Source organism: Phocoena phocoena, chromosome 17 (genome assembly GCF_963924675.1).
Source record: "Phocoena phocoena chromosome 17, mPhoPho1.1, whole genome shotgun sequence".
Lineage (NCBI taxonomy): Eukaryota > Metazoa > Chordata > Mammalia > Artiodactyla > Phocoenidae > Phocoena > Phocoena phocoena.
In genome coordinates, this window is record NC_089235.1 from 42,261,916 (window position 1) to 42,281,635 (window position 19,720).

The window sequence follows — 19,720 nt, forward strand, 5'->3', positions numbered from 1 at the left end:
TAGTGAGACTTATGTGAGTAAATTATTACAGACAGCAAAACCCAAGGAATGTCTAGAGGTACGGCCACCAGCAGCTGTGAGAGTCTGGACTATTCCTCTCTCTTCTTAAACATGGCTCGAGCAGTTGATGTATGAATAGTGGTGGAAGAAATGTCCTTTTACGTTTCCAAAAACAAAAACTCAGCCATTCACACCTCTTCAGCTAGAACAACAGAATGTCAAATATTGTATTCTCAGATTTAAGCTATAAAATAATGGTGGAGCCTGAGAGACAGGAGAGGAAACTAAGGAGGGACTTCGTGGGATTGGTTGGAAGAGATTCAATTCTCTATTTCTTTGATTTAAGGATTATCAGTTTTAAGAGTGCAGTTAGGAATAATAAAGCTTTTCAAGAAAAATAGGACTACATTAAATGTACAGTTTTAAAAAACTGACAACAACGTACAATATCTCACCCTTTTGTAGTCAGAATCAAAGTCTCTCCGAGTCTAAAGATGGCGCTGGATACCTTTTGGTCCTGAGCAGTGAGGCCTCACGTCGGGGTGAGAGGCCGCTTTGTGTAACCTGTGTTCCTTATTTTGACGAGTCGCTAAGGATGCACCTTCAGTGTTGCCAGTATGATTATGAGGCATATTGAATATAGGCTTTCCTCTGTATCTCCAGTTGGGCTAAGTTTTGGGGGTTTTTTTCCTTTTAAAAGAATTTTAATATTTCTAAAAGTCATACAGCTTCTTTTGAAATTCTAAGGACGCTTTCGACAAATTGTTCAGTACCTGAGTAGAGGCCTCCATGACACATGTTTGGTGACACCTGTCTTCACTAACCCTGAACACTCTAGGGTCTAGTCTGAGCATCTGGCGACTTCTACTGCCTTTCATTGCTTTGCCTCACACGTGAAAATCAGTCTTCTGTGTACGTAGAAACTTACAAAGAATTTTAATCAAAATTAGGGGCTCACATTTAAAATTTAGTGATCTATATCGATACTAATGCAAATAACTTAACCAAAGTGTAAAACGAAATCCCAGAGACCATTTGTGTATGAAGACGTTTGTACACAGATAAACAGTGACAACTAATATATGGCACGATTTGTTTCTTTGCCTGGAATTTGGCAAGTGTCTTCTGGAATGTATCAATAACAAGGTGCATTCCAATTACCAAAATGCTAAAATAGGAGAAAAATGTGATTCTTATAATCAAGGAAATTTGGTGTTTATCTGCTGAATTTTATAGTGGCAGAAGTAGGAGATACAAAAAAAATCAGAAAAGTAGTATTTAAGTAGCTTCTTGGTTCCTGATTTACCTTAGATAGTCCAGTTTCCACCCATTGTCCTGCCATAATTATTGATCTTTCACTCTCAAAGCTCTCATCGGTTCGGATGATCATTTATATGGCTGTTTTACTTATTAGGCACTCTTGTTGGTGACACTAACAGTAAAAGGTCTCAAGAGAACTGAATAGTTTGGTATACAATATACCTTTGTATACACGTTATAAATTCATATGATCCTCTGAAAAGCCCTGTTAAATTGGTCTTTGTTGAAGAGGATAGGAAACTCAGGGAGATTAAAAATGGCCTGCCAAATTCATTCAGCTGTTATGTTACAGAACCAAGACTGCAATCCAGATTTCCAGGGCAAACGAATTCTAGTGAGTTTAATAGTAATAATAACAGGAGGAATGATCACCATCATCATCGTCACCATCATCACCTTAATGGTGAAGCTACCACTTACCCAACAGAGGTTCACGACCATTGTTTTGTTCCATGTACCACTTTGGCAGTCTGGTAAATCCTGTGGACATCTTCTCAAATAATATTTTTGAATGCATAAAATAAAATGCATAGTATTACAAGGATATGAATTCTATTAAAATGCAGTTATCAAATTTTTTAAAATAAATACATGATATTGGTATGTTTTCTAAATGCATAAAATAATAAGATCTTGCAGTATTATCTATTACTGTAATTTCAAAGTAGTGATGAACATAAAGATTATTTTGAGATTTCTACAATAAGTCTAATATGATATGCAAATATCTGTGATTTCTATTGGTGACAAAGTGACAGGTTCTGCTAATACTACTGTGGTTTGTTACTTACATCCATAATTGAAGGAAATTCTAAATTTCGGTTAGAGAACATTGAAAGTAAAGATGTAATTTTTTCCCACTCAAGTTCACCGACTGCCTCCAAATTTATGAACCGCCAAGGGGTGCCCGGTTAAGAACTCCTGCTTTGAATAAACTGGCAAAATAACTATTGTTATCCCCACCTTACAAATGAATAAACTGAGGCCCAGGGTGGCTTGCCTAATATTTTTCACCTAATGGCCGAGAAGGGTATCAAGTGATATTAGCATCTGTGCATCACCTCCTCTAACTTCCCAGTGGCAGTCACCATTGAAGTGGGAATCATAGCATCCGCTCCACTCTGAGACAGATGACCCCGTAAGGATTATTACCCTAATCACTTGTATCTCCTTCAAACACTAATGATACCCTTGATGAAGATTGCAGATAACCAAAGAGAAATCTGGGGTGAGGTCTGTGTGCCGGACTAACGGTTTATGTTCAACTTGCCTCAAGCGTTTCTAGTGTTTGGTCTCCGCTAAGTGGTCCTCCGGTGGCTTTTCAGAATGGTCATTATTTCCAACGTGTTTGATGCTATTTTCTACTGTAGCAATTTTCCTCTTCTACCTTTAGGTGATTACTGCTCTTGCTTATTAATATTCTCAGATGAGGGAAATTGTTTTTCTCCACCTCCCCTATTTCAGTGTACATACCTATTTGGATTTTTTTCTGTAACTGCTCTAATTCCTTAGCCTCTTTTTATCTAAACTATACCTATTAAATTACCGTAACTCTTCTCAAAGCTAACTTGCCTCATTTGTTTATTATTTTTCCTTCATTTTGTCTGAATGCTTTAACGCTTACAAAGTATGCAAAGCCATTGTTAAAGCTCTAAGTAGTCCCAGGATGCATATATTAGTTTCTGTAATTAAGTCTTAGTGATGACACCACGTCTTATTTGCCTCACGTTGTACTAACTCTAGTGTAACAAACCTTAAGGTTTCTTTTCAAAATTATTTAATATTTGAAAAAAATCGATGTATACGACCCCTTGGCAGTTCAGTTGTTAATTGCTCATCCTTTCTTCTCCTGTTAATGGTGACCATTTTATTTTGGCAAATCTTGCATATTAGTGTTTCTCATCTCTGATAGTGAAATGACCATGACATAGGGATGCTACATAAGGATGTCTTCCAGCGCTGTTTTCACCTGAACAGGAGATTCCTTTTGCCACACAGCTTTGAGAATAAGAGTATCTTAATATTTCACTATTGAAGGAATTTTAGAAGTTTCACTTGTATTTAGGTAACTGAAGGGCATTTTTGATTGCTATCACTTTATACAGCCTTCTAGGAAGGATTTATTTTTAGCACATATAACGGATGTTGCAAAAACTTGTATATTTGAAGAGCTTTATAAAATATACACTAAAGATTCAGCTTTCACCTTTAGTTGTTGAAACTTATGCTTTCTTGAGAAGATTTTCTTGAAAAAAAGACACATTCTGAAAAACTGATGCTGCCTTTTACCACCAGCACTAGCAACCATCTCATCGTTGTTATCTTCACCACCACCGTCATCCAAAATAGCGTGTAGAGGTGTGCTTACAGGGTTTACACACGCATACGTACGCACATGTGTTTAAACACATACATACACGTATTTATTCATTCACTCAGCACATGTTTGTTGAGAGCCTTCTAAGTTCCAGGCACTGTTTTAAACTCTGCCCTCCTCTTACTTCCATTCTTGTGCATCAAGGCTGATGATGTGGAGAAATAAATAAAATGATACGAGAACAGCTGAAGAGAAAAACAAGACAGGGGACACAGATAGGGTATATGTGGAGGGAGTGTTTGAATTTTTGTTGGCGGGGGGCAAAAAAGACTTCACTGCAGAAGGGTTTGAGTAAAGGTCTGAAGAAGATAAAGAAGTAGCTCTGTGGGTATCTGGAAGAGAACATTCTAGGGAAGGTGCTGATGGAGTGTAGGGGACATTCTGGGAACAGCGAGGAAGCCAGAGTACCTGAACTGGTGCAGGGAAGGGATAGTAGCAGCCCAGATCATGTCAGGTCTCATGGGCCATATTCTCTGAGTGAGATTAGAACTCTTGGAGGCTTTTGAGCAGAGAACTAACCTGATCTGAATTAATAGTCTAAAAGGATTGCTCTGGAAGCCGGTTTGAGAATAGACTGAAAGAGGACTAGAACCGAACAAGGCTGAATAATCCAGGTGAGAGATTATGGTAACTTGTGCCAGGATGGTAGCAGTGGATGAAAAGTTGTCAGCCTCCGGATATATGTTAAGGAAAGAGCCAAGAGGATCTGATGATGGATTGTATATACAGTGTGAGAGAAAGAAAAGAGTCAAGTGTGACCCCACAGTTTGAGGCCTGAGCAAGTCGAATGGGAGGAGTTGGGTAGAGGGGTGTGAGGAGGGGGTCAGGAGCTCAGTTTTGGACATGTCAAGTTTGAGATATTGGGCATCCACGTCGAGAGGTCAAGTACACAGCTTGGTTTAAAAGAAAAAAAAAGACTAGAGTTTAGGGGAGCGGTCTAAAGATAGCCATGGTCATGGATTTTTCTCCATAGAAATGTTCCATCTACATCGACAATACTACTTTCCTTCTCTCGACACCTCTGCCTCCCGTCCAGTGGAAGCTCAGCTTCTGTGCTTTCAACACTGGGATTGCTATTTTTGCTCTCCAGGGGATATAAGATCCTCTGGTTCCCAGGGTTAACATTCTCCACAGGTGTCCTCCATCCCATCCTCATGAGACTCATTGGGAGTTACTATCTCTGGGCTGTTCTCTCCCTACTCCTGATTCAGTCTCCATCTCTCCTCTCCTTCCCCCATGGCCATTGTAGCCCCTAAGGGGATTGGATGCACCACTATTCCATTCAATAAGTCAGTTGATTTTGTTTGATTGGAATGGTTTTGTTCAGCCTTCTTGGAGGTTCAATTCAATATTCTATAGACAACGTGAGGCCACTTTAATCATAACACCAAATAACTAGTAACTCTTGCCCCCAGATTCTTCCTGGCCAAGATCATTTCTTCCATTCTTTTGGTGAAATTCAAAAGAATTCTGTCTAGAAATTCAACTGAGCAAGTACTTGGGCATATCATCAGATCCTAAGGTGCTTCTTGAGAATGTTTTTGGCTCTGCTCATAGATATTCTCCTAAACCCATGTCAGCAGAGGAGGGATGATTTAACACATGGGCAAGATTACAACCAGACTCTTTAATTTTTTTAATTATAAAATTCCAACTTGCCCACATATCCAAATTATATATAAACATATGAATCTTCTTTGAATCAATAATATAGAATATTCACTCATTCAACAAATATTTATTGAGCCCTGTTACATATTCTTGGTGTTGTTTTAGGGAGTTCCCTGTCTTTAGGGAGCCTAGATGCTTCCAAATATCACATAGGCCATACTTATACTAAAAACATGTTTATTGTTTAGCTAAACTTCAAATTTAACTGAGTATCCTGCATTTTTTCTGGTCACTGAGGTCATGTGACAGCTTGGCTGGGATGGATGGTCAAAGATGGCCCAACTTATGGAAGATGGGGCAGACTGTCATCTGGGCTGCTTTCCCCATGTGGTACCTCAACTAGCGCAGGCTTCTTTACATGTCAGTCTTAGGGCAGCAGAAGGTCAAGGTGGCAGCTGTAAGGCTTCTTTTGGTTCGTGCTCTGAAGTTGCAAGTGGTCGCTTCTGCCAGAGTCTGTTGGTCAAATAAAGGCACAGGGCTGGCCTACATTCAGAGGGTGGGGAAAGAGATTGCACCTCTTGATGAAAGGAGTGGCAAATTCACATTGGAAAAGGGAATATATACAGGGAAGGGAAGGATTTATAGCCATTAAACAATCGGTCACAAGTAGTAAACACAGCAGAGAAGTCTCTGCCATCAGGGACCAAACACTATTCTAAGAAGAGACAGACAATAAAGATAAACATTCATTGTTGATACAAAGGAGAAAAAGAAAGCATAATCAGGGAGTTAGGGAGTGTTATCAGGAGTATTAGGGGAGGTCTTCTCTTATGTAAGGTGGGCAGGAAGACTTCCCCAAGAAGAGGACATTCAGCAGAGCCCAAAAGGAGGTGAGAAATATCCAGAGGAACGGGGTAACAGAGGAAGGAACAAGTTCATGAGCTTCAGAACCCAAGCATTATTGAGGAACTGAAGGTGGCCGAAACAATGAAAGTGAAGTGGAGAGTAGTAGGAGATGAGGTCAGAGGAGTTATGGAAGGTCAGGCTCAATCTACATCTAGGGCCTTGTAGGCTAAAGGGCTTTGCCTGTTAGCTTGTGTGAGCTGGAAGCCACATGCAGAGTTCCAGAAGAGGAGTAGCATCATTTGACTTAGACTTTTTTTAACAGGGTTACTCTGGCTTCTGTGTAGGGAATACACTGAAGAGTGGCAAGGGTTGAAATGGTTGTGAAGCTATTGCAATACTCTAGGTGAGGGGCAATAGTGGCTCGACCTGGGTGAGGATAGTGGAGCTGGTGAGTTGTTGTTGAACAATAGGTCTATTTTGAAAATAAAGCCAACAGGATTTGCTGATAGATTGCATTTGGGGTGTAAAAGCAAGAGAGAAGCCAAGAATTTGAGAGGAGTCAAAATGTTTAGACTCAGCAACTAGAAGAATGGATTTGCTATTTACTGGGTTGGGCCCTCCTTATAAGAGGGAGGCAAGAATAGCAAAGGCAGAAGAAGGCAACGTGATGACAGAAGCAGGAGGAGAAAAGGCAATGAGATGAGGAGCCATGAGCCAAAGAACAGAGGAAGCTTCTAAAGCTGGAAATGGCAAGGAAATGGATTCCCCCTTAGAGCCTCCAGAAGGAACCGGCCCTGTCAACACCTTGATTTTAGCCCTATAAGACTCATGTCAGACTTATGACATCCAGAACTGTAAGAGAATAAATTTATGTTATTTTAAGCCACCAAATTTGTGGTAATTTGTTACAGCAGCAATAGGAAACTAATACATGATTAGACCTTTAAATAGAGATGCTGAGTAGCTGTTCATTATGAGTCTGAACTTGAGGAGAGAGGCATAGAATGTGAATTGGAGCTCATCACAATACACGTTTATTTAAAACCATGAAGCTGGATGAGAGCACCTGGCCAAGGTCATTTCTTCCATTCTTTTGGTGAAATTCAAAAGAATTCTGTCTAGAAATTCAACTGAGCAAGTACTTGGGCATTTCAAGTACTTGGGTGAGGAAAGAGAAATGAAAAACCTTCTGACTGTTTTTGACCACCCCGACATCTAAATATCAGGAGAGTGAGAAAACCAGCCAACAAATGAGAAGCCATATCCAGTGATGCATGAGGAGACCAGAGAGTCGACGGTCCCAGAAGTCAAGGGAAGAAAGTATTGGCAGGAGTAAGCAAGTGACAAATTCAGCTCCATCAAATATTCACAATTTAGTGCTAAGTGATCTCAATCTTGAATTTTTCGCTAACTTCTACAAAAATTCTTCGAGAGACAATTGATATTTGAGAGTGGGATAGAAAAAGGAGGCACCATTAATAATTATACCAAGACAAAGGATGTAAATTGGGACTGCCCAGGGCAAACAGGAATGTATGGTCCCCCTATTTGGCTTCTGTCTCAGTAACTGTTAAATAAATACAGTTTACTTCCTAAAGAAACATCTTTACTGAAATATGACTTAATATTTTGCTTTTGGCTTTAATTGAGGATCAATATTTAGGAAATAGTGTTAGGAAAGATATTTCTGCCTCTTTTATAAAACTGTTATTGGAGACTCTGTTCTTTATTATGTTCAGTGTTCCTCATAGAAAGAACCATGTGGTAATTCCTCTTAGAATGGAATGCTGGAAAAACTGTTGCTTTTTTCAAGGAGCTGGTGGTATCCTTTCTTTTCCTAGATACTGCGAGCTTCATAGTACGTCGTTCTTGCCTCTTACCTTGGTAGCACGAGCTAGAACTGTTATATCTTCAAGTTGCAGTTACGGTATCATGTCAAATTTTCCCAGCTGTGACTTTCTTTCTCCTCAAATATTTCTTGAGTACCCACTATGTGCTGAGCTTTGTTATTTAAGCTACAGGTATGGCAGAGGTCCACACAGATTTGATCCCTGCCTTCATGGCATTTTCTTGGTTCTCAAGAGTTTACATACTTTTAAAATATGGTGTTAGTATCTTATAGGAAGCCTTGAATTCTTTCAAGAGCAAAGTAGGTATAAAAGACACATAGAATAAAGCGCAACAGTGAAGTATATTATTCAGATAGGGGTGTGGCGTGTTAGGAATGGAAGGCGAGGGGAGAAGTAGAGCATGAAGCCTTGAGTAGAACCAGAGCCTTGAAGCTCCTCATGTTTTTCATGAGGTTTCAGACCCACTATTGTGCTTTTGAGAGAAAAGAAGGCACGTTTAAGGAAATAAAATGATTTCTAAAGCTGCGTTTAGCATCTTTACTAATAGGAGTAAAGAGTGCTTGATCAAGTAAAGCATTTGAGGATATTGTCATAATCCAAAAATGCTCTAAGTGCTGTCTACTGGCTATAGAGAAAAGAGAATTAATGATTAATTGTGTTGTAATATGATATGCCCTAGGATTGAGTGAATATTTCAGTTCCAGATTATAAAGTAGCCTATTTTTGCAGGACGAGAAAATAAGTACTATATTTTTAAAAGAAATAAGCTGTCTGCTCATAAGAAGAGGAACTCCTTTCAGTTATAACCTTGGCTAGGGATTTAAAGAGGCTGCTGTAGTCTTCCCAGTCAAGAGAAGGGGATTGATTAGAAGTCAACCAGAAAGCACTGTCCTGGCCGGTAAGACCCCACCATCAAAAACAAGAATCATGTCTTTATGTTTATTAAGCATGCAACAGTGTCAAAGAAGAAAGGTCAAACAAAGGAAGGGATCCTCTTTTAGACAATTTAGTTCTTACACTTTGATAGCACCATAATGAGTACAAGAGGAGACGGGGGGATACCATGCGACGGAGGAGGTTGAGAGGGATAGAGAATGATAAAGGCAGAGACAGCTGCTTTCACAAAGCCAGCTGTGTTGGAGATGTCTCTTCTACAACTGCTTATTGAAATGTGTGTGAAACTAGTAACATGAAACACTTGGGCAATATATTCTGTTAAAGGAATCAAAATTTAATTGTGGAGACTTTGAGTCCCACTGATTCCAACTATTGATTATGTTGCTTCAACATGCAGCAATAAAATTAAAAGCTGAGATTGACAACAAGCTGCTATGTAAACCATTTTTTAAGTCTGTCTACCAAATACCCTGGATATTGGATTGTTTTTATTCCTAAAAGAAATGTAAATACAGTCATAGTTCCTGTATAATATAAGTAAAATTTAGCCTAGGTATATTATTTCTTTTAGCCTAGGTTTATGCCATATTTTCAGCCTTCTGACTCACTGTTGTTACCATAGTGACATTTATAGAGGGATCGTGTGTTTTCCATAAGTTTAAGGGCTAGCCACGGACCTTAAGTAGCTCCAGAGGAGAATTCACTGAGATCTAGAGTGCTTCGAACAACGCTGTGAAAATTGGATTGCCTGAAAACACAGGTTTGTCTCACAAGAGAAACCTTCTGTGCACACGCAGAGAATGATAGGGCTGGAAAGTGATCTCCGGAAGCCATTTATTCTGTCCCATTTCCTGGCAGCGTGGTGACTAAACCACAATAGGTGTCTGTGATTTTCGTACTAATGTAACTTACCCAAGACTGCCTGTTCCCCCAAGCCACAGCCAGTTTAGCTGTCAAACAAAAATAACTTATGGCACTCTACCTTGTCATCATCCCTTTCCTGGCCCTCCCCTGGGTCCCCAGGGCTGTTCAAAACTGAATGCTGGGGCTTCCCTGGTGGTGCAGTGGTTGAGAGTCCGCCTGCCGATGCAGGGGACGCGGGTTCGTGTCCCGGTCCGGGAGGATCCCACGTGCCGCGGAGCGGCTGGGCCCGTGAGCCATGGCCGCTGAGCCTGCGCGTCCGGAGCCTGTGCTCCGCAACGGGAGAGGCCACAACAGTGAGAGGCCCGCGTACCACACACACACAAAAAACTGAATGCTGGAGACTGCCAGAAATAAAAGTCTGAACCTCGGGGTAGACCTGACCAGAAAGTAAAACATATTCTTGGTTTTGCACAGCAGGGAGAAACCTCTTTACCTATATCCCATCATGATAGGGATTTGAGCTAAAGCTCCGTGAAGCAGCCCCGCTCCAGTTACACCCTTTGAAATGGGAATTCCAGGGTCACTGGCAGCACTGGAGAAGATTATTATAGCAACTCAGCACATGGTCTCATAGGATGATTTCCTTTTGAGAACTCGTTTGTGAGCCTACCACCTGACCAAATAGCATCACCACCATCGTCTGTAAAATATTAACATTTACCGGAGCGGGGAAAATGGTACCGACACTGATTGCCCTGTGTCGGGGGCGGAGTGGGCGGGAACCGTTTACTTCTTTGAAGACTGAACTGAGGAGGCTACGTGATTAATTCGAATAATTAGGAGTCTCTTTTCCTCGTCAGTTGATTTTGGGGATTCCAATTTTAGTTCAAAACCAAAGACAGGTTACCTAGGTTATCAGAAAATAAAAGCTTTGAAACAAGAAGCTGCATTTGGGAGGAAAGGAAATGTTGAACTTGGGTCTATATTTCCGAAGAAGAATTATCTGGAATTTTATAAAAGCAAAGAACACAGACATCATCCCTGTGTTTATATGAGGAAGTAAGCGTTTGAAAACATGCAATACGTATTTTAGACATTGTTCTACTTTCTAATCTTGCGTTGCTCCCAAGGATTGCTAATGGTTACCAAATTGTTCTTTGGCAGCGTAAGCTGACGCTTAAAAAAAAGAAAAAAGGAAAAGAGGTGATAGGATGTGATTCTAGCACAGGACAAAGTTATGAATCCTCAACCCTGAGCAGATATTAACTAATCCAGCAATCCCAACCTGGAGGATAGCCAGGAGCATTTCTCTGCATCACATTATGTCCGTTACATGGCAATGAAGGACAGTTTCCATGGCTCCTAATAAAGAGATGTTTCTCTTTACGAAGAGAGCAGAGTGAAGGGTTAATAAAGCATTCAATCTCTAGAAGTAGGTTTCTCCCTACATCCTATAACCAGGAGGATGGATATCTTGTTTCGTGTGCTGAAGTGGGTTGAATGAAACCAGCATGGCTCTGCTCTGCCTTCACTAACTATAATCAGCTTTTCAAGTCTACACTATGTCCCCAGTGACTGATGGCACAGTGAGGAACATGTTTGTGACCACACATTCCTGAGAAGCAGCAGTTCTGACAGCCCAGTGACCCGACTTATTCATTCCCGTCTCTTTGTGCAGAGACATTTTGTTTTCCAAGCTCTTTGGCCATGTGCTAACGATTAGACAATGACTCCATAAATGAGGAGAAAAAACGGTGTCATGGACGGTGGGTGGTTTGTTTTCTCAGTTCTTTATTGAAAACATATGGAGATGTTTATATATAAATAGACAACAATAGACTGCTGCCATCACGTTAGCCGCAGCTAATAAAATTCTACATGAATAGAGATCAAACTCGTGTCTGCCTACGCCAGAATTCTGGTTTACTGAGATCTGCATATCCTATCTAATTTGGGTTGAAAAGATGTTTTGTCGTTTTACTTTTTATTCCTAGTTGGAAGGAAATGGTGGCCCAAGGGTGTTGTCCTTGTTTTTGTTTCATTCTTCTCTTTGCTTAATCAAATTACTTTGTTAGCAGGGACAATAAATTCTGTCCAATCAGACCTTGTATTGTGATCACGCAAAAATATTTTAAACTCTATACATCTGTTTCACTACAGTCTTTGTATTTTTGAATTAGAAGTGAGGACTTGTGGCCCGACAGCTGGAAACAAGCAGCAGCAGACAGGGCAGTGGAGGGATTGAGAACACAGGCTTGGGGAGGCAGACCTCCGGGTTTGAATTCTGGTAACCACTCACTAGCTAGGTAACCTTGGGAAAGTTAGTTAACCTGACTAAACCTCAGTTGCTTCATCTGTGAAATGAGAAATGTGGCACTTATAGAATGATTGGGAGCATTACATGGGAGAAGCTGTAAAGCCTTTCATACAGTGTCTGGCATGTAGGAAGCACTGCAAAAAAGCTACATATTATCATTGTAAGCAGCTAACAGAATGGTTTATATGGAGGCCATCCTTGAAAATCTGAGAGGTACTGATGTTTAGTGGTAAGACCAGTAACAGCAACTATTGATCAAGTGCTCGTTATACGTTGGGGTCTACATTGCACTCTTTCTTACAACTCCATGAACTGGGTACCAGTATTATCCCCATTTCATGGCAGAAGAAACTGAGGGGTTACACAGACTGCCCAGAGTCACAGAGCCCATGATTGGTTAATCTGACGGGCAAACCCAGTCTGAATAATCCCAGAGTGCACACTTGTTATCAATCTGCTAAAAAGGCTGCCACATAGACAGCGTCTGGCACCTTTGAAATCTCCTTTATTTACATTATTCTCAACATTCCCATTAACATCCTGGCATTGCACGGTACCATTCACAAACTGTGGGGTGCCCTGTCCCAGGGACATCTGTTCATTTGCAGTTGAAGAGGGTCAACAAGGCTTTAATGCATATTTTGTTAGGAGCCCTGACAAGTTCAGCTCGCACACCACTTTCACTTTTGGTCTACAAATGTCTTTTCTTTGAAGACCCTCAAAGCTCCATATGCCCAGGCTCATTGTTCAAGCCTGGAAAAGAGCATTTGTCCCAGCCTACAGATGGAGAAGCCAGAGGCCAAGGTGACATGACTTGGGGACAGAGGGAGAGGCCAGTCAATCCCCTCAGCAGCCTAGCATGTCAGTTGCTGAGTCAGGAATGGAGTCGAGTGGGTCCAGGGCTGTGTCCATCTCACCAGGCTGATGGCCAAACTACTGACTAGCTCTACTTTTAACTAAATTGTATATAGTTAGGAGCAAATTGCCTAATTTTCTTGTTGGAAGGATGGGATCTTCCAGAAATATGGGAATCCTCACATACATTACCCAACTGTTTTTATTTGCAGATCTATTATGTTATTTCTTTTCTCATTTTTACAGAACAGGGAGAGAATTTGGGGCGGGGGGCAGCAGGGCACATAAGGGGACAGGGTTAGGACTGCCAAATTCATGTCAACTTGCTCACGTAGCACCAATGTGCTAGTTGAACGAGCCCTGAATGTAAGACGTTAATGCAAATATTTTGCATGTTATTAACTCTAATGATGCTACCGTCATGCAGTAGCCACAGCTGAAAGCAGAGGTGGTACTTTTTATCATAAATGCCTTGGGTCTTTCTCTGATAATCACCATGAAGACAGAAATTCCTTAGAAGTAAAAGTGGAAATATGAACAGGCTTCTGCTTTGTTAATCTTCTCATCATCATCAACAACAACAAAATGATATCCCAGGGCCATGAATTTCAGTCCTTTAAATGTTGGCAACATCCTCCTTTAGAAATGAAGGGTACTGTTCTTGCCCTTGTAAAAACAGTACCCTTCCATGGCAATAGTTAGGAAGTCATTGTAAAAACATATCTGTTTTACAGAAAAAAAAAATTTATGCAACCCTGAAATTGTTATGTTGTAAGTGAAAAGTCATTCTAATTCAAAACAAGCATGGCCTACTACTTACTTCCTCCCGTGCCAGTGGTGACAGGGTGGAGTTTTGGAAAGCACAGAATTTCAGACCCACCTCTCTCATTTGCCAACTGTGTGACTTTGAGCAAATCACTTGACTTCTCTGATCCTCAGTTCCTCTTCTATAAAACAGCATCAACCATAAAACTGCTCCGTCTACTTTATGGATTATGGAAGAAGATCAAAGGAGACTGCAAATAGGAAAGCTCTCTGAAAGCACTGTAAAAATATTATTATTGATATTTACTATGTGAATAATGAGGATGACAGCTTGGGAATAACTCAGCCGAGGTAGTATATGGTCAGTCTGGAAGAAGTGAATGGGTCCTGGGGAACAGCTGGCCAGGCCAGTTTGAAGGACCTTAAACTCACAAGTCTTAGGGCAGTGTGGCAATTCAGCTGTGCAATCTGGTGAGAGGCCCTTATATTCTAAGCTCTTGCTGTGACAATACTGGCTACGTGGAATCACTGTGTGCTTTCTTACCAGACTTTATCTGGAAGAAGTTTACACACTAGTGGCCTGACAGAGTTGCCGGGGTTTAGATGCTACAGCTGTACCCCAGAGAGAACAGCATTTCATGTGTTGTTCTATTTCCTCCCTCCCTGGGGATTCAACAGATGGAACAACAGTGGAATCAGAAACCCAAGACAAACCTGTCAGTTTGATGCCTTTAAGCCTTCACAGAATTCACAATTAAAATAAGATAGAATATCCATCTAGGGGGAAGAAGTGCAGAGAAATAGGCCCACAGGTTACACCTTTTTTTGTCTAAGCACGGCTAATACTATCCGGAGGTCCCCACCATATAAAAGGAATTGTATCTGTGGTGCAAGGTAGGCTCTTAAGAAAATTGGTGGAAAGAATATTATTGCTAGTAGCAATAATTGAGTAATTTTTATATGGAGTTTTATATTTATTTTCATTGAATTTTAAAAAAAACTTCCAAGTCAACTCAGATTCGGCACATTCCAAGATGAGTCATCTTGCATCTCAGAACTGTTAGGTAATATGCAGACTGGATCCTAAGTCGAGCAGAGCATGTGCTTTGGCAACAACTGGTGAGGAGATAAAGTATTTGGTTATTGTTTTTTTGATAACTTCCAAAGAGAAAGCAGAGAAGCAACAAATATGACCTAAACACTTCTCTCTTTTGTTAAGGCAAATATTTCCAACTACAGCCTCGTGATGGAGTCTGACCTGGGGACCTTCTTACCCTCTGGGCTGCAGTTCACTGGCAGTGACAAGGCCAGGGCCATCGTGGAGGAGGTCATGTGCCTGCTGGAGCCCATCAATGTCACACAGGTCTTTAGAGCTGGAGAAGGGACAGACATTAACTTCTGGATCCAAGCCGGAGTACCTGGTAAGAGCAATAGATGAAGTTAGGGTTCTTTACATACTGCTACCAATTTAAAATAAAATTTCTGTTCTAACATGCCACAGTAGATACTTGTAGGTCATTTAAAATATGGAAACCCTTAGGGCTTCCCTGGTGGCACAGTGGTTGAGAGTCCACCTGCCGATGCAGGGGACACGGGTTCGTGCCCCGGTCTGGGAAGATCCCGTGTGCCGTGGAGCGGCTGGGCCCGTAAGCCATAGCCGCTGAGCCTGCGCGTCCGGAGCCTGTGCTCCACAACGGGAGAGGCCACAACAGTGAGAGGCCCGTGTACAGAAAAAAAAAAAAAAAAATATATATATATATATATATACCCTTAGCTTTGTCCACAAGGTATAATCTGATGTTTTCCAATATTGGGATAATAATACTCCTTTTATTTATTTACCCATCTGTCTTCTCTTTCTGAAGTATATGTTCCTCACTCCAAGAGATTCTGATTTAATGACTCTGGGATTGTGCCTAGAAATTGCTTTGTTTTTTGTTTTAAGCAGGTGTCTGGTAATTGTAGCACAAATGATCTCCTGACCAAAATTTATGAAATAGAGTAGAAGGCAATTATTAATACTAATATCCTTCTAGTTCTAGTCCTATGCCGCAGAAAGTTCTCTGACCCAAATAATTCCCTACCCAAATCCATGGTATCTGAAATTTTACCATTAGAGATTTATTCTTTGAGGTTGGGTACTTCTTGCTAATCATATTTTCCTAATGCAGAGACTACTTTACGAGGTTGGACATAAACTAATTTGCCCTGATCAGTGATTCATCAGGTTGATATTTTTAAGACAAGTCCTGGGCAGGGATGAAATTATGTAATAGGAATAGGCCTGGCGGTTACAGGACTAGAAAGGACAGCAGTCCTAAAGAAGACAAACATAGTACTTCACAAATTTGCCCTAGACTGGCCGTGAGAAAGGGTTATTGTTGATATTAGACCTCTGTGACCTGGGGTTGTTCCCTCAACACCATTATCTCCATAATCAAAAACACTGTTAAAGAATCTATTTGCAAATTATTCTGTACTTGTATTATGCAAACAGGAAGTCCAGCTTTTGAATAGTTTTAAAATTATGGTTTCCAGAACCATTTCTATGGCTACAAAACATTTCACAGGTTTAAAAAAAAGTCTCTCTAGATCCACCCCACTCTGGCTTTTTTGTTTTTTAGCCTGCAAAATAGACTTTACCAATAGCATACTATATGGATTTAAACTTTTTAAAAAGCTCATTCTTTAGATATTATAGATTAATGTTGCTAATAATCTTACATAACTAAAAATAGAAGGAGCTCTTCTTTATTCTAAGACAAGAAACTAAATTCTCTCCAAAGGTTTGTGTATATTTTAACCATATTGTGAAATATCTTAAAACAACATTTCCATTTTCAGTGGGTCATCTAGACAGACACGAGACTCCCTACGTATACGTTTTTAATCATGATCAAGGTCTAGGGGAAGGGAGTTTGCCCTTTAAGTCCAATAGAACGATTTTGTTTGAATTTTAGATTTTTCCTGACCCTTAACTTTTTCAATAAGAATCTTGGTAAAATTTCAGAAAAGCTAAGTAAGTTTGCTGGGGATAGAGGTGAGGAAAAGACTGATGGATTGTGGGTGAATTCGAGTGAAGACCGGGGGTGCTTAAAGGGGAGGTGAGGAACTGAAGCCTGGACCGAAGTAGAACAAAACGTGTGCTGCCTCCTCCCAGCTAGTTTTGCTTCTGTTGCACTGGATCAACAAAAGAGAATCGGCTCTAGCTTTACTCCTTCCATGTAGATACTCCATAAGAATGGTTCTATTCGGAATTAGCAAGTTGATTTGATTGTCTTCGCGAAGGCAAGACGGGCTTCCCCTCTTGCCACAGTGCCGTGGGGAATTTGAGCCCCCTTGTGGTTGCTTCAGCATTAATGCGAGTTCTAACTTACTGAACTAGTTGTCAGACACACGGTTAGGCTTTTTGAAGACACCGTCTGTTTGATCTGTACAACAATCCTAAGAGGTAAGTGCAATTATTCCTCTTCTTCGGATGAAGAAACAGACTCAGAGGGACTAAATGACTCGCCCAAGTCTCTCCGGCTCTTAAGTGTAGATGTCATCCTGAGAACAGGCCACTTTGGTTTCAAGGCTGGTGGCCCCTTTCCCACAATATGCAACAACACAGGGGCGTCTGGAATGCTGAGATGGTCTTCCAAATCTATGGCAGTGTCTGAGATGTTTATCTTACTCAGCTCTTGCTTATGCAAAGGATTTCAGTTCATTCCTGCTCCAGAATAATTTACTCCAGGGGAAAGGAGTTTGTTATTGTAAATAATTACTTATTTCTTCTCGCATTCTTTGTTCCACTCCCCTCTCTATCTCTGTAGATCAGGAAGGTTTATATAAACTTGGTAGCTCATTTAGACTGCAACTAATGTTTCCTGGAATTCTTTTTTATTTCGTTTAGAGTATTGTAAGATGGAACCAAATTATTGCTGTTTTTCCCTATTACTATTGAAGCTATCTTTTGATATTTCAAGTTTGGGCTCTTCCTGGAAGAAATAATGGAACTGTTTATAACTCTTGTTACCCGTTGAAAATTTCAGGGACTTTAGAAAAAAGATGGAGAACCATAGTTAATCTGAAAAAGAAAATAAAAATATACTAGTTGTGTACTCTGAATTCTTGAAGATATGGTAAGTTACAGTGAGTTAAACCTAAAGATAGGATTCAAGATACTAATTAAGTATGAGTTAAATAACTGCTCACCTAACTTTTGAAAAATTAATGAGAAATACTTCCACACTCCATTCTTCCTTTCTTCTTTCTCTTTTTCTTTCCTGTCATCCATTGAACTAATATTTATTGAGCTCTTACCATGTCCTTGACCTATCAAATTTCTGTAGTCTGATGACTGAGCCCCAATTTTTTAATGTTTCATGTATACTCAATATCAAAATACTAATTAAGAGCACAGATAGAATTAAAATTCAACATGATTTTCATAAATTATAGAAGCCAAATAGATAAATTTATGAAAGGATCATCTTTGGAGAGGAGATAGGATATCCTTCATCCATCTGGGTGATGTCCATGATGGACAGGATAACTGTCAACATAAGTATAAGGCTTTGGGGGGAAAAGTTAAAAAAATAACAGATGTATTTTCCACATAAACTCCCTGTTCCAGATACCTTTATACTCCAGCCTTCTCCCATTTCTACCCGCTTCCATACGCCTTCCTATTTTCTCCTCCAAATCCTAAATGCTCTTTAAGTCTCACTCCATATTCATTGGTGACCGCAAATCCATCTTTAACAGGCCCTGGTGCTGTGTTGCCTTTCTGAATTTCTAAAACACTTCTGTAGCCCCCAGTCTCGCACTTGAATCACACACAAACTTTCTTGGGTTACTAGGAATTTCCGTGCATCCCGCTTCCTGTACTCAGTGATCAATTCTTTGAGATCAAGGTCAATGTTTTCTACTTCTTTGCCTCCTCTGTAGCTCTTAGTTTAATTTTGGGAAACATTTAAATTCTTGTAAATCTCACAAGAGAAAAAACAGAAACATAGAGGTAATTGTTTTCCCGACAGGCTTTGGGTCCTTCAGCTTAAGACTGTGGAGAAAATAAAGGATGCTGAGAAAACAGAGAGAAAGATAGAAAAAACGACAGATGGAAGAACAACATAAATTAAGGAGGCTAGAGCAATTAGGATTATTTATTTACAGGAGTAAAGACTGAGAGAAGATGCTGAGTCATATTTTCTAGTACATTAGTGCAATAATACACATAGATAATTTACCACATAAAGTGGCAAAATTCTTGTTCCCTGACTCTGTCAAAGGTAATACAAGAGCATGACTCAAAGGAGTCCAAGAGGGATTTAGGTTAGTCTCTATTGGCCCCAGATAGCAGAGAGGCCTTCAACCTTAAACTTTTGCCTGATCCTCCAATTATAAGCTCCAGGTTGGAATGACAGGAATCTATTTCATTCTGAACATGTCAGTAATAAGATATGATTCATTGCTCTCAGAGGTCCTTAATGCATCCTTCTTGAACACCTCTCTATAGGAACTCTTCTATAAAATATATTGATACATTAATGTAAAAAATGAGATGCTCTCTTATTGTGACCTGAGGCAGTGAGTGCACCATGGTTCCATATCTACCAATGAGTTCCTTCCTCTGCTTCAGAATCTGAGAGGCAATCTTTTGCTGATGATCTCAGCAAGTGGTAGACAGTGCGCTGGGAAGAATTAGAGTGTGTGTTCTAGCTTCACAACTTTGAACTTCATGTGCCATCTAAGGCAAATGATGTAAGTTTTCTCAGCCTCACACATTGATTATTAAGCATTCTTTTTTTTTTTTTTTTTTTTTTTTTTTTGTGGTACGCGGGCCTCTCCCTGTCGTGGCCTCTCCCGTTGCAGAGCACAGGCTCCGGACGCGCAGGCTCAGCGGCCATGGCTCACGGGCCGAGCCGCTCCGCGGCATGTGGGATCCTCCCGGACCGGGGCACGAACCCGTGTCCCCTGCATCGGCAGGCGGACTCTCAAACACTGCGCCATCAGGGAAGCCCTATTAAGCATTCT

The 19,720-nt window shown here is 40.5% G+C and overlaps 1 protein-coding gene across 1 annotated transcript in view; it reads left to right on the plus strand.

The window, feature by feature from the left end:
* Window positions 1–19,720, plus strand: part of CPQ (carboxypeptidase Q) — a 369,106-nt gene that overhangs the window by 277,648 nt on the left and 71,738 nt on the right. Inside the window, exon 6 of the mRNA XM_065895425.1 lies at window positions 14,922–15,123. Coding sequence (XP_065751497.1) covers window positions 14,922–15,123 — 202 coding nt within the window. The remainder of the gene's footprint in view (window positions 1–14,921; window positions 15,124–19,720) is intronic.